Below are 16622 nucleotides of genomic sequence, written 5' to 3' on the forward strand. Positions count from 1 at the left end.
CTCCCCCAACTCCTCCAGACAGATCTAGAAAACTCAAGACTGAAGACTGATGGGGAAATCCAACAAAAACTCACAGTGAGTCATTTTTCAAGCTAAGATCATTATAGGGAGACAGAGGGGTCTGGCCAGGAGGAGGATGAAATGTAGAGTACTCCACTGCTCAGAAGTCCTGTACACTTGGGCAAGAAGAGGCTCCTGACTCACACAGGGTCACTGTGTCCAGGGTGTGACAACAGTTGCTAACTGGCATCTTTGCTTCCCACCACTCGGTTTTGGGTCATAGATCCAGGGTGGACTAAGGAAGGGACCTGTCCCCAGGTGTAGCATTCTGGGGTAAGAAGCTAGTTCAGAAGTCATCAGTGCTAGTGTGGCTCAGACTCCAGCAATAGAGCAGGGTCTCTGGCCCAACATTTAGCCTAATCTGAAGTTGCAGAAGAATAACTAGAGGGAAGCCTACAGTTCTGTCACTGAATCAGCAGAGCTTCCAGGTTGGTGGATGGGGCCAAGCTCAGCAGTAGTCTACTGTTGTTCATACCCAACCAGAACTGAAACTTACAGAGCTCAGGCAGTGGTCAGGCTTTGCCCTTGATCTGATCGCTTTGAGAGCATTGATAGTTTCCAGATCCCTAGCCTGAGCTAGACCTGAGATCCTAGAATACTACAACATTTAATATCCCAAGAGAGCAGCAATGGGACCAGCCCCAGACCTTCCTTCCAGAAGTGTGCAAAGCCCAGTCTTAATATCAAACCCAAAGTCAGGAAGCAAACCGGAAGAATGAGCAAACAAACAAAAAAATCTCACCACAAAAAACTATTCAGATAACAGCATTGCTCAAAATCTAAACCCTGAAAAAGAAAATGTTGCCCAAACGTTTACAAGCAAATCCTCAAAGAAATACAGTTTGGGCATAAATTCAACTACAACTAGAAAAGATGAAGGAAGAGTTTAAAAATTTTTTTTAATCAATGAAATGAGGTCACTAGAGGAAAAAATAGAAAATAAATGAGAGCTATGGAAGAAAGAATTGGAAAGGGAATTAATAGCTTGGCACAACAGATACAAAAACCTTGCTCAAGCAATAAGCTTCCTGAATATAGAGTAAGGAGAAAAAAATTTAAGAATCACCGGACTACGTGAATGTCATGACTAAAAAAAAGCCTGGACGTCACATTTCAAGAAATCTTAAAGGAAAACTGTCCAGATCCCTTAGAACCAGAAGGCAAAGGGAAAATATAAATAACCTGTTGGCTACCCCGTAAAAAAAAACTTCCAATGAAAATTCTCAGGAACCTTACTGTCAAAATCCAGAGTGCTTAGTTCAAAGAAAAAAACAGGGCAATCAGCCACAATATTCTAGAAGGCAAAAGGTATGGCCTTTCGAACACTAAGAACTGACCTGGCAAAACTGAGTATAACTTTACATGGGAAAACATGGCCCACTAATCAAATACAGGACCTTCCAAGAATTCCTGATGAAAATACCAGAGCTGTGTAGAAACTCTGAAGTTCAAACACAAGAGTAAAGAGATAAATAAAAAAGAAAACAATGATAAAGGAATAAATAAGGATAAACTGCTTACATTCTAATAAATGTATCTCCCCTTGAATCCTATGATCATCAGGGGTTATAGAGAGAATCTAAATGAAGCCTGGAAGTGGTTCTGTTACATCTTGATGAAAATGGAATGAAAGAATGGAAAGACAGGCAAAGAAGAATACACTAGGGAAAGCAGGAAAAGGAAGGTTAGGGAGAATCACCTCACGTAGTCAGAGTGTAAAAGTAGATATCTATACAAACAAGAAGGAGGGGATGATGGGGTATGGCTGACACTTAAATCTCATTCTCATCTGAAACAGGCAAAGAAGGGAAGAATAGACACATATACATGGGTACAGAATTACATTTCATTCAAGAGGGAAATGGGAAGGAAAGAGAAAGAGGGACATTTTAGAATTAGAGGGTCAGTAGACTAACAGATTATTCCTAAGCAAAACACTCTCGAACAAAGGATGTACAAAAATATTTATGGCTCTTTTTGAGGTGGCAAAGAATGGGAATCTGCAGAAGTACCCATAAATTAAGGAATGGGTGTACAAATTATGGTGTATAAATGTGATAGAATACTACTGTACTATTAAAAGGAATGGTTTGAGAGAAAACTGGAAAGACTTGTATGAATGAAAAGTAGAGTGAAGTGAATTGAACCAGGAGAACAATTTATGCAATGAAAACAACATAGTAAAGATATACAACCTTGAAAGAACTTGGGTCAGTGTGATGACTATCCGCCATTGCAGAGGTGAATGATGAAACATGCTACCCACTTCCTGGCAGAGATGAAGAACTCATAGTGAAGAAGGGGAGTTTTTTTTTTTACATGGCCAATGCAGAAATTTATTTTGCTTGAATATACATGTTTGTAAAAAAGATTTAATTTATTTTTGTTTCTATTGGGTGGTAGGAGTAGGAAAGAAGGTAAATTTTTACTAATTAAAAACAATAAAATATAATTTTAAAAAGATTATATTCTTACCTGAAATATATCTGTCATGTGCTAATGAAATTAGTGGTACATCGACTTTTCCTATGTAAGTATTCTGCTGGGTGTCACTATCATCGAATACATAGAAACTCAGAGACTCTGACTTTAGGTATCTATCCAAGTTTGTGTTCATTGGCACTGGGAAGCACATGTGATCATCAAACTGGGGATCATTGCTATTTGGAATGATGGCTGTATCATGGTCTGCAAAATCAAAGAACTTGTACACAACGTATGGATTTGGCTGCATATGACTTTTGGTTGTTCCAGACTTCAAGTTGCTACAGCATTTTATTGTGATATGGAGTTCATTTAAGTTGTCATCTGAAGTAAGACTGAGATGAGCAGTTTTGGGCATCTGCTATTTAAATGGAAAAATACATATTTAAATCATAATACATACAACTAAAAGATAAACAGTGGATGTCAAATCTAAAACATAATCATTCCTAATACATACACATGTGGAATATATTTTATAATTAATTTCTCTAAAATAATAGGATGTTAACATTTAAGAAGAAATAATGTCCTTTTTAATGTTAAGTTGTAAATATGGAGCCACATTAAGTGGGCATGCTATGTGTGCAACAAATTAGGAAGGATGAGCATATACTGAGAGTTTACTGTAGCAAAATAAAGCTTCCAACAGAGTTAATTTGATATATATATATGCATATATATATACATATATATATATAAATATACATAATCATTAGTGTGTTGCATGGTCACTGTAAGCATAAATAGTAAGTGAAGTGGAAAATCTAAAAACTTCATCAACTTCTTGTCTAGTCCCCCCTTACCTTCTCCTTCCCTCTCTAGTTTGCTCCATCTTGAAGGGGTTAGAGGGAGAGCAGAAAGAACAAAGTAGCATTTTATAGTTCTAGGATCTGAGACCTTTGATCCTTTCCGAGGAACCGGATCTCTCCTCTTTACATTACAAACTGACCTTGAGAAATTCCATTTCCTTCCTCCAGGTTGGCAGGCTTGTTGATTTGTATAAAAAGCTAAGGGATGCTTCCCAGAGAGGGGCTAGGATTAAACTTATTTGGCAAACAGAAATGTATACACAGGGATATTTTGTATTGTGTGCAACTGAAATCTCTAAGTTTCCCAGAGAAAGAACACCAGAACCAGAGTTTCAAAACCCATCTTGATTCTTGCTAATTTGATTCTTATACCTCTACTACCTGGGAGAATCTTTAACAATATTAAGCTAACATTTCTAATTTATAGCAGGTATGGACAAAATTCTATCTGAACCTCCTCTATCTCAGAAAAGGATGTAAATACTTATCAGTAACAAATGTTATTCAATCTGAAAGGTAGAAATGGGTTTCCATCTCTCCTTATTTAAGGAAATCTTTTAAAGTTTATTTTTATTTTCTGAATCAATTGTTTTATTTTAAAGTATAGGACTATATCATGTAGTTTCTAATAACTATCACCATTATTCTGCTTTGAGATAAAAAAACAAAACAAAACTCGTAACAATTAAAATATAAGCACAATCTGAGTTCTCGACCAGCTGGTAAGTAAAATACTCAGGATCATTTTGTGAGCTTTTGAGCTACAAAAATAAAGAAACTTTATGGGCAACCTATTACTAATAGGTGTACTGAATTTTTTATTTATTTATAACTTCTTTATAACATCTCTCAAATATGTCTCCTTTCCGCTCACAAAATCACAACTCTAGTTCAGTTCCTTATCACCGCACCTTAACTACAAGAATAGCCTTATAACTCATCTCCCTGCCTCAAGTCTCTCCCCACTCCAAAGCATCCTCAAGTTGCCAAGGTGATTTTTTGAGAGCATGGGTCAGATCATGTCACTACCCTCTTCAAGAAGCTTCAGCGGCTCCCTATTACCTGCAGGATTAAATACACTCCACTTGTTTGCCATTTAAAGGTCATTACCTTACCCTTTTCTATCTTTCCAGCCTTCACATATTTTGCTCAACTCCACATATCCTATAATCTAGTTATACTGGCCTGCTTGCAGATTCTTGCTTTCTATGCCTTTGCACTGGTCCCGTCCTGAATCTGCTCTGCTTTGAACTATATTTCTACCTCTTGGTTTCCTTGGCTTGCTTCAAAACTCAGCTTGAGGCCTGTCTTCTGCAGGAGGTCTTACTTAGTCTCAGAGTACTTTCCATCTACTCTGTATATAGCTTGCATATATTTAGCGTTTTACAAGTTGTTTGCCCCATTAAAATGTCTAGGTATGGCAGGGACTATTTTGCTTTTATTTGATTCTCTACTCCTTAAACACTTGTTCACTTGACAATTTAACTCTGTACTGTGGCATACTACATCTGAAACGTCCTGATTTTTAGCAAGTGCGATTTAAGTGTTTCTAGTTCATTTTGTAATTCAGAGTTAGCACAAGAGAATACTTTCTGTGAATAGTACTTATGTGAATAGCAACGTCTGATTAAACAGCAGCTACACATTTTCACAGACAACATATGTACATAAAAATATAATTTTTAATCAAGGTTACTTGAATGATAAGAGAGAACAAAATTTTTGAAGACTTTTTATGCACAACATTTAGAGGAAGACTGTTAGGAAAATACCTGCATCATAAAAAGGCCCTAAAAACTGCTTACCTGATGCATTTGCTCTGGTCTCTTAAAATTGGATGTTATATAGCCTAAAGCTTTTGCCCGTTCTCTGTACAGTCTAATTGCTTGATCCATAGGAACTCTTAATCGGATCCAATATTCTATTGTGCCATAATGTGGAATGTCTCCTTTAATTCCTAAAAAAAATGCATTCTGCTATTTCAATATTTTTATAAATGAAAACAGATAGGTACCAGTGTTAGTAATATTAGAACCAGAAATGTTATGTGGAGTAGAATTATACATGCTCTGCACAAATGATGTTTGAAGTGCAAATAACAGTGATGAAGACAGAAAAGCTATGCTTGCAAGAATGAATTTTACCATATGTTGAATATCCTCATGTTAAACGTGCTAAGCTATATTTGGTATATGCCAATTTGTAATGTAAAATATCATTTAATCCTTCTGAAACATGAATGAGATGAACATATATGTTTACCCAAGCTCATACTCTTTCTGATGCTGTAGTAGTTGGACATCAAGAGGTATGGGACAGAACTTATAAAGCTTAACCAAATGTAGTAACCTTCAAATCACTTTTTAAGGACACGTTTTAAGTAAACATATCAAAATTACCACTGTATAGACTAAACATATTAGAAATGTGTCAAATACATTGCTGTAGGAAAATGATAAATGTTGGAGAGGATGTAGGGACACTGGAACACTGATGCACTGTTGGTGGAGTTGTAAACTGATCCAGTCATTCTGGAGAGCAATTTGGAACTATGCCCAATGGGCAACCAAATTGTGCATATCCTTTGATCCAGCAATACTACTACTAGGTTTGTACCCCAAAGAAATCATAAAAAAGGGAAAAGGAACTACATGTGCAAAAATATTTATAGCAGTCCTTTTTAGTGGTGGTAAAATATTGGAAATTGGAGAGATGTCCATTAATTGAGGAATGGCTGAACAAGCTGTGGGATATGGATGTAATAGAATATTATTGTGCAATAAGAAATGAACAGGCAGATTTCAGAAATCTGGAAATACTTGTATGAACTGATACAAAGTGAAATGAGCAGAACCAGGAAAACACTGTACATAGGATCGCAACATCGTGTGATGATCAGTTACGAATGACTCAATTCTTCTCAGCAACACAATGATCCAAGATAAGTACAAAGGACTCGTGAAGGAAAATGCAAATCCATATCCAGATAAAGAACTGATGTACTCTGAATGCAGACTGAAGCATAATTTTATAACTTCATTCTTTCTAGTGTTTTTTTTCCTTTTGTTCTGTTTCTTCTTTCACAACTATGACAAATATGGAAAGATTTTTACATGATAGCACATATATAAACTATATAAAACTGCCCATCATTTTTAGATGAGGGGAAGGGAGAGAGAAAAATTTGGAATCCAAATCTTGTAAAAATGAATGCTAAAAATTTTCTTGGCATGTAACTGGGGAAAAAAATGAAATACTATTAAACTTAAAAAAACATATTGCTGTATGTAGTTCTGCTTAGAGATTGGGGACTAAATCTCAATGTCTGTTCAAAGTGGGGTGGGGAATCTGTGGCCTCACGGCCACATGTGGCCCTCTAGGTCCTCAAATGCAGCTTTTTAACTGAATCCATGCTTCACAGAATCCCCTTAATTAAAATATTTGTTTTGTAAAACTTGGGACTCAGTCAAAAGGCTTCACCCAAGGACCTAAAGGCCACATATGGCTTTGCGGCTACAGGTTCTCCACTCCTAGTCTAGAATTTTATCTGATATTAAAGAGTTTCTAATATTCTGTACATGAGCTATTCTAAATATTACATTATTTTATTAAAGATATCTTTGATAATAAGATACCAATCTGGTTAATAATTATTTTAGTTACAATCAATTAAAGCATCAGCTGCACATGAATACTAGTAATAGTGTTTGTATTTATAAGAGGTATATGTGACCAAATATGCAGGGTGCTAACTCAAGTAAACTAGAAAATATGGTTCCTGATCTAAAGGTACTTTCCATACATCTGTAACACTTGATGTGGGCATCAATGTATAAATACACGACAGGTATGTATTATGTAGCTAGACTTACCAACCAAATTTGCAGCACCAAAAATTCGACCATTCTTTTCCAGGATCTCATGGAATCTCAATTGGCATGCAGCAACTGTTTCATAATCAGTACTATATGCCTGGTGGACCTCAAGAGTGACAGTATTTTTCTGTATGTATTGTAAAAAGAAGTCATTAACATGGACGAGATACTGGGATGTGAAGTTATACACTGGATGGAGACCAGACACTACAGGAGTTGTCTGCAGTTCAAAATCATAAAAAGCATAGGTACAGAACGTGGAAGGTTCTTGATCTCCTGATGCCTGGATAGCTTCAGATGAAAGGGTCAGTTTACTGATATGGATTTCAAATAGGTTCTCTCCTCGTTCTAAATGGACAGCTTCATTAAATTCATCTACAGGATCATCTGGCATGATTTCTGGTTTAAATCTGTACTGCTTGGTGCCATAGGCAATATCCTTTAATTGGGCTGCAACAACAGAAGATAAGGAATTTAGTCATTCTCTAAATATATTGTCTAAGCACTGGCATACGAAAGGGCAAACTATCCTAAGGTGGTGGCCAGTACTAAAAGAGTACCTTTTAATGTATGTCTATAATTTCAAACTATGTCTCTATCCCATTAAAATACTACATTAAAATACACAAAAATACTTCAATTATCCAGTGGTCACGTATCTAAGAACCTTAATTATTCAAAACATAGTTGCGTGCCAGGCAGCAAACCAAAAAGGTTTCTGAATAGTAAAAATATTAGTTACAAAATTCCATGCCCCTTACTCTTGAAAGCACTTCAGCTGAGTACAAAATTGTAATAAATTTGCTAATCTGGTTTTCTAACCCACTACAGAATAGAATCAGTAAATTTATCAATTAAGCACTGGAAATTTGAAAGGGATATATTATGAGGGCAGGTGATGTAAGGAAGGAACGCTGGGCATAGATGTGGATGACATTTTATTTGTCCTTAATTTTAAATATAAGCTTATAGAACCCACTGCTCTGGATCAAAGAATTTGCTTCATGCATGCTATACCTTCTAATTTCCGGATGCGTGCAGCCCTAATGTCAAGAAGATGAACATATTGTTTTATTTTTAGGTCATAATCTTGTTGAAAACTTTCCAACTTCTGGGTTACTGCTTCAACTTCCATCTAAAAAAAGCATGATAGTACTATAGATGAAAGACTGAACAACTTGAATTCAAGGTGTCATTTTTTTCCAAGAATACTTTTCAATGAATCAGTCTTAATGCCCCCATGTACAAATCTGCCTATTTGCTTCAAATGGTCAGATGAACACTGCCTGAGTTCAGAGTGCCACTGTACTTCCTAAGAGGGACAGTAGTAATGGACATCCTAAACTGCCTCTGACTCAGACAAATCAGAATAAACAAAACAAGGCATTCATTAGATGGAACAGTAACAACTGAATGCTTCTGAAAGGTCAGACTTTCAGTGTACTCAATGATGCAGATTACAAATGTACATAAAGAAATAAAAAAAGCCTCTGCGTGGCATGTGGGATCAGTGTTTAGCTCACAGATTTAGGATACTTCTCACCCAGAAAATGGTACATAAACTATGGTGGCAGATTAAGAGCATGAAATGGTGATTAGAAGCAGCAAAAGACACAGTAGAAAGATTAAAAAAAGAACTATGAAAAGTAGATAGAACTATGAAAGGTTATTTTGTGAAGGTAAATAGTTCTATATAATTCAATGTGACAAATATTTAAGTGCTTACTATGCTTAGGACACGTGTGCCCACTAAGTCATGACCTCTAAGGTCCTTTCTAGCTATAAATCTGTAATCTTATGATTCTAAATTCAAGTAGAATTTAGACATTTGGATTTTACTTTTTGTGCTCTGTTATGCAGGTGTGCTAGGAACTTGGTCAGACTGGGGGAAGGTGAGGGTTAGTTTTGTTCCTTATTAAGTATCACAATCATCTAATTACAAGAAGGCCACATGCAGGGATTTGTGGTAGTGGAGGATAATTAAATGTCTGGCTAAATCAGAAGTATAAACCTGAAAAATGAAATTTACTTTTAGAAAAAGAATAATGACTATTGTAACATCATCTATAAAATACTCCATTTTATAATACTGATAATCTTACCTGATAATCTTTATTAATTTTATGCTGCATGATTAGCATATTTCTTGTCTTTTCTAGTTCTTGCACGGTTTCTGCATGTGTTGCCTGAAGTTCTCGAATTGATTTTTCTAGGTCCTTATTAATGTCACCATCAACTTTCTCTAGAAAGGAAAGGTGTCCATTTTTCTGCTCTTTTCTAGACTAGAAGGAAAAGGTTCTTAATTTAAATCAATTCAATAAAAAACATACTATGAACCTGTTAAGTACTATGTACTTGGCTAGGTAGTGCTAATACAAAGATAAACATGAAAATACTGCCACAAATTACTTTATGTTCTATTCAGAGGAAGAAACATCATATGTACACAAACAACAACAACGACTGACAATAGCTAACATCTATATGTTCTTTCTATGTTAGAAGCACTATGCTGAGTGCCTTACAATTATTAACTCATCTGATTTTCACAATTGTGGAAGGTATGTGCTATTATTATCTCTCTTTTACAGAAGAGGAGACCGAAATAGAAACAGGGTAAGTGACTGGCTCAGGATTATATAGTTAGTAAGGGTCTGTGGCTGGTTTTGGACTTAAGTCTTCCTGACTTCAGGTCCATTTCTCTGTTTACTGAGTCACTTTGTTGCCTTATGGAAGAGTGTGTGGACTTTCAAACATTTCTGATGAAAAGACCAGAGGTGAGTAAGAACTTTGAAATATAAAAAAAAGAGTCAAGAAAACCCAGAAAGTGAAATTTTTTGAACTGGAGGAGTTATATGATGATGTCTTTCTAAAATTCTAACAGAGAGAGGAGAAACACATGTTCCTTCAGAACTTTAATATCTTATTAGGGTATTGAAGGAGTTAAATGAGAAAGAAAGGGGTCCTGGGGAAGGTTTGGGTCTGTTCTGAGAGTTTGAGGAGGACAAAGAGAAGGGGTAAAAAGAGGAATACACTAGTGTAGAAAGAAGGAAGAAGAGTGTGGGACTAGCTATTTCTCATAATTGGGGTACATTAAAAGAGGAATATACAAATAAGGAAGAAGGGATGGGGGGAACAGATATCAGTTGGTGGTTTCAGAAAAACTTGTATGAACTGATGCAGGGTGCAGTGTACAGAACCAGAACAATTTATACAATGACAAGAGTACTATAAAAATGATCAACTTTCTATCTACATTATCTTTTGGACATGGCCAACGTAGAAATATGTTTTGCCTGATTATACGTATTTGTTTTTGCTTTTTTTTGGTTGTTGTTCTCAACAAGAGGACATGGGTGGGAGGAAATAAAGGCAGACTTTTTATTGAAAAAATATATAATTTAATTTTTAAAAAGTTAGGGAGTCAGAAGATGAAACATCCTATATGGGAAACGGCAAGAATCCTGGTTTGGCTAGAATGTAAGTAAGTGAGGGTGAGTAACTGTGAAAGGCTGAACAAAAGGGTTTGTAATTCTAAAGGCAACAGGGAACCATTGGAATTTCTTGTGGAAAATATATCAGAGAAGAGAGCCTTGAAGGAAGGAGACAATTAAGGGGTTACTCCAACAGTACAGACTTGAAGTAATGAGGTCCTGAGTTAAGGGTGGTGGCTGTGTGAGTATAAAGAAAGGAACGCAAAAAGTTTTTTGGTGGTATTCACAAACTTTTGCAACTGACTGGCTTTCAGTATGTGGACTTGGGTGATTGGAAGGATAGTGGCACCTCTGACAGAAAATGGAAGGCATTGCATCTTTGGGAGGATGAATTCTATTTTAGACATGTTTCCTTGAACATCTAAGTGGGGATGACCACCAGGTACTTGGTAATATGAGACTGATACCTAGGGTAGAGGTAAGTACTGGACATGTAGATTTGGTAGTCAACTGCACAGAGATAATAACTGAGCCCATGTGAAGTGATGAGACCACCAAGAGAAAATGTACAAAGAGGAGAGAGGGCCCAGGTAAGAGACATGGAGTAGATTCCAGAATAAGAGGAAGGGCAAAGGATGATGATACAGAAAAGGAGGAAGGAACAGGTTGATAGAAGTAACATCAAGATAGAATACTGTCATGAAAACCTAGGAAAAAAATATCCAGGAGGAAGTGGCTTTCAATAGTGTCAAACACATTGCAGAGAAGTCAGAAAGCATGAAAACTAAGAAAAGGTAATTGAATTTAGCCTTAAGATATCACTGGTAACCTTGAAGACAGCAGTTTCAATTGAATAGTAAGGTTAAAAGCCAGATTGCAAGGGGTTAAGATGTGAGCAAGAGAAAAGGAAGTAGAAGCAACAGATGTAGATAACTTTTTCTAGAAATCTGGCTGTGAAAAGAGACGTAATAGGATGATAATTTGGTTGGGGAATGAAAGTTTAAAAAAAGAATGGTAGAGATTTGGGCATATTTTTAGACAGTATGGAAGGAATCAGTGGGTGAAGGAAAACTGAAGGAGAGGGAGATGGTGATGCTTAAAGGCTCCTTGAGAAAATGGGAGAGAATGGGATCCAGAGTACAAGGAGAAGGGTTGGGGGCAGCTAGGTGGCACAGTGAGTAGAGCACCGGCCTTGGAGTCAGGAAGACCTGAGTTCAAATCCAGGCGCAGACACTTGACACATTTACTAGCTGTGTGACCTTGGGCAAGTCACTTAACCCCAACTGCCCTGCCTTCCCCCCACCTCCAAAATAAGAAGGGTTGGTCTCAGCAAGAAGGGCTAAGTTCACCATCCACTCATATTTCAACCCCTACCTCATTTTCAGAGAATGGAATAAAATGGTGGGATGGTGGAAATAGAAGAAAGTGAGGTCACAGAAATGGGGTTAGTTTGGGACAATAGACAGGAGCAGAGTGACTAGAGGCTGCAGTGGGGACAAAGAATAGGTTTAGGAAGGGCAAGGTACAAGGACAGATGGAAGGACTGGGAGTTATGGTCAGATGCAAAAATTTCAGTGTTTAGATCACAGAGATGGGGTAATTGTGGGAATAAGATCAAGAGTATGACTATCCTTATATGAAACTGCCTTAGAGTGAAGGTATAAGTTATGGGAGCTGAGGAACAGAAAAGTTAAGGTATTTGATGGCCATTCAAACATACAATGGAGTCTTCAAGTATAAGGGCAGGCATTTTTATGGTAGAGGTGAAGACTGTTATGGGGTTGGTTCTAATCCAGTGCCCTCTTAGTTCAGGCTCAATGTTGAGAAGAAAGAGGGCACTTGTTAGTCAGTGAACAAAGGAGGTTTATTTTGTCCAAAACCAGCAAAGATAGACAGCAAAGACACAGTGGTTCTTAGCTTTTCTGAACTCACCCTCTCCTTGTCTCCAACTATAAACATGCATTTGGTCAGTATGACATCAGGGAATGGTAACTTGTGTGGTCTCAGGAACTTACCAAGTCTAAGTGGCACCAGCAACATAAGGCTGTTATCTTTTATGTTCTAAGACCAAAAAGCTACATCAGTGAAGCTAGGACCAATTAAGTTGTGGGGAGGGGCGGGAGAAAGGGGAAAGGAAATCAGGGAGGTTATGTCAGGAAAACACTGGTCCTATCACAAAAATTGTGAGGTAGCTATCAAACTTCTTGAGAAAAGAGGAAAAATGAGCTGTGAGCTGGTAGATTAAGTGCCATCAGGATCTTGACAAGGTGATACACATATACATGTATGTATGTATAGGGTTTTATAAAGACAGATACATACACATATATATTACCCCTCTCCTCACATATATATCTCAAGATATACCCTGTATGTCTGGGTGAGATAGATCTGCCCTATCTATCTATCTCACCCTATTCATCCAAGGTATATCTTGAAAGGGTAATAAATTTAAATATCTCTATCTATATGTCCACGCATATATATATATATATATATGCACATATATATGCATATATATATCTGGATGAAGTGAATCTTAAAGGCTAAGTGATGGAAGTAAAGCGAAAGTCGGGAATTGGCAGTAGGCAGCAAGGATTGTGTTTACTCCTTTTCCTGTCCCAGTATTTCATTGGGCATAAGAGAGAGTGTATGTAGTACTGGAGAGGGTGGTCAGAGGAGCAGGATCTTCTGAGGGGAATCATATTTTTATGACTTCAAGAACATGAAAGGTTTATCAGTATAGGAAGTCTCACAAAAACAGAAGTTGTTAATAGAGAGTCTAGGCACAGTGGAAGAAGAGAGCAGAACAGAGGGTTATATAAGAGGAAGGAAATTTTCACACAAACAGTTTCAATTTTGAATAATGGAGATTTGGAAATGAAGACAGGGTTTGCTAGACATGACAACAGGCTGTCAAACCATTCTCAATAAGTTATAGCAGCTGTGCCCCAGGTCCCAACTTGGATATTGATTTCTTATTAGAAAATGGTTTGTAAATATTAAATGAGTTCACTTTAAAATAATATAGAAACTATACATGCTGAACAGTTTCAACAGGGATATTAAAGACTGCATAAATAATATTTTCTTTTTTCCATAAGGATTAAAGCAATCATGGTATGAAGACTACATAAACAGATATTTTAAATTAGTATAGCAAAGACAGCAATATTGTATTTCTTTGTAACATCAGAAAATTAAATTTATACATCTATCTTCATTTTTTTATCTGATTCATATCTTCAGTATAATATTTAGAATGATCTAAAAGAAATATGTTTTTCTTAGGTTCTTTCATAAATAATCAAGTAACTTAGATCTAGAGGACATCTATAATATTTGTTACTCAATATCTTATTTAAACTAGCGGTGGTGAACCAATGAATTCCTTTTAAAATTTGCAAACTTTGACCCAATGTGAGGCATATGTACCAAGAATGTCAAAGATATCATATTCACCAAAATATTTATAGCAGCACTTTTTTTTAGTAGCAAAGAACAGGAGGCAAAGTAGTTATCCATCAATTGGAGAATGGCTAAAGAAAAATTGTGGTACATTACTGCAAGAGAATATTACTATGCTATAAGAAATGATAAGCACTGGAAGATTTATATGAACTGATATAAAATAAGCAGGAAAAAAGGAAGCGGGAAAACAAAATATATCACTATAACAGTGTAAATGGAAAGAACAACAGCAACAAACAATTGAAATGAAATGCTGTCAAATTAGCATGACTAAGCTTGGCTCCAAAGAGAAGGTATATCAAAATATGAGAAGGTATCATTTCCTTGTCTTGCTTGAAGAAATGGGGAACTATGGGTGTGAAACACTAAATATAATATCAAAGTTTTTTGATGTGTTGTCTGGTTTTGTCAAAAAATTTTTTTGTTCCTTTTTATTCTTTGAAATAAGGGATAGCTTTCTAGTTTTTCTAGGAAAACAAAAATTATCAATAAAAAGAATTTTCAAACAAAAAACTTAATCAGTTTTGTAGTGAGAAATGTGAAAGCAAAAGGTTTACCATGATTACCTAAGTGTTCTAAATGTCAAGTGTTAACGAATTTTGATGTAATGAAATATGCACATAAGCAAATTAGTATAAATTTCCCAACTTTCTGAGTTTTACTAGAAATGAAAGTACAACATATTTGCAGATGAAAAAAAGCTTCCTGTCCAGCTTACTATGAATTAAAGATAAGGGTAAGAGCCAACATAAAACAGAGAACTAGATGACATGAAAAATATAATCAAATTCAGAAAGTTACCTTTATAAGCATGAGGGCTTCACTGAATTCAGTCATGTCAATTTCACTTTCCTGCAATACATTTATTAAGGAAAAGAAGACTATGAGATGTTAATGAATAATAGACATGCATTCCAAATACAAGAAGGCATCCTCACAAAATGATGGCTGCTTGATACCATAAATTCATAAACTAAGTAATATCTTTTCATTATAGTTCTTTATCTGTAAAAATAATAATCTTATATTTCTGAAGCAATAAAAATTCACCTTGCTGAAAAACTTCATGTGGTTTTTAAGTTCATCAAGCTGTTGCTTATGTTCCAGATAGCGTAGTTGTAGTTCTTTATTCTCTTGAGTAAGTTTTTCTGTTTGGTCTTAAAAATAAAAAAGACATAATAAAAAGCTAAAACAAAAAGTTAGGTCTGAAAAATTATTTCAAATGAATTTTCCAATCCTTGATACACATCAAATTCTAGCTAATACTCTTTTAGCCAAGAAATTGAGGTTAACAAGGTAACTGAGGTAATATTAAAACTAGACAAAGGAACCAGGAGAATAATGAACAAAGTAATATTTATTATAAACCAAAGGTATTATTCTCTTGGTGAGAAACACTTTCCATAAGAGTTTGTATCATATTTGTATACATACATGTATATGTTTGTGTATCTACATGAATATAAAACATTCATAATGTGTGCATGTATGTATATATGTACACATATATGTATATACATGTATTTATGTACACACATATATACATGTTTGCACATATTATATAGGGAAATCAAGGCCTCTGGCACATCAAAGTTATACTTATTTTAAAACATCTAAGAAAATATTTTGCTAAATCTAAGTCTTTTACTTACTTATTGTGCTTCCTGAAAGACATGAAACAAAGTGGGTTTTTTTTTAGAAATTTTCAAATTAGTTTCTTAATTTTTCTCTAACTTCCTAATTTACATAATAAGTCATTTATCTGGAGTTAAAAATAAGGTATTTTTTCTGTCATTTAATCTCAGATTGCTAACCAATCATTTTTCTTAGGAATTTGTTACCATAGGTGGAATTATGTTCTCAATTATGTTAGGATATTGTCCTGGTCAATATATACAAAATTGGTTAAGTAGAGCACATGCTTAAGGTTGCTTTTCCAGTAAAAGTAATAGGTTACATTGGTCTATCTGGATTGACTTGCCAAGCCATCCTAATGACCAAAAGCATGTATTTACAGGTGAGTAGATTGTAGCCATACAAACAAACATAGGTAATAGGACCTTAAAGGGCTTAAATCTTGATTTTCTTAACCCATATATAAAGCAAGTCCAGTTATTTGTTTTTCTGTAATATTTTAAAAATTAAGCTAATTCTGATTAATAAAATTGAAAATAAGAAAATCACTGAACTAGTAAATAAAACTAGGAGCTGGTTTTATGAAAAAAAAAAAAAAACAAAACCAAACAACAGTAACATAGATATGCCATTGGTTAATTTGATTAAGAGAAAGAAATCCAAATGGCCAGTATCAATAATGAAAAGAATAAGATCACCACCAATGAAGATGAAATTAAAGCAATTATTAGGAGCTATTTTGCCCAATTAGATGCCAATAAATCTAACAATCTAAGTGAAACAGATAAATATTTACAAAAATATAAATTGCCCAAATTAACAAAAGAGGATATAGAATGCTTTAAAAACCC

The 16622-nt window shown here is 35.4% G+C and overlaps 1 protein-coding gene across 1 annotated transcript in view; it reads right to left on the reverse strand.

Moving 5' to 3' along the window:
- RPGRIP1L (RPGRIP1 like) overlaps positions 1 to 16622 on the reverse strand; it is a 145787-nt gene that overhangs the window by 66110 nt on the left and 63055 nt on the right. The window contains exons 12-18 of the mRNA XM_036750600.1: positions 15187 to 15293; positions 14938 to 14988; positions 9334 to 9513; positions 8249 to 8366; positions 7229 to 7681; positions 5162 to 5313; positions 2536 to 2905 (exon numbers count right to left, since the gene is read on the reverse strand). Coding sequence (XP_036606495.1) covers positions 2536 to 2905; positions 5162 to 5313; positions 7229 to 7681; positions 8249 to 8366; positions 9334 to 9513; positions 14938 to 14988; positions 15187 to 15293 — 1431 coding nt within the window. The remainder of the gene's footprint in view (positions 1 to 2535; positions 2906 to 5161; positions 5314 to 7228; positions 7682 to 8248; positions 8367 to 9333; positions 9514 to 14937; positions 14989 to 15186; positions 15294 to 16622) is intronic.

Source organism: Trichosurus vulpecula, chromosome 3, assembly GCF_011100635.1.
Source record: "Trichosurus vulpecula isolate mTriVul1 chromosome 3, mTriVul1.pri, whole genome shotgun sequence".
Classification (NCBI taxonomy): Eukaryota; Metazoa; Chordata; class Mammalia; order Diprotodontia; family Phalangeridae; genus Trichosurus; species Trichosurus vulpecula.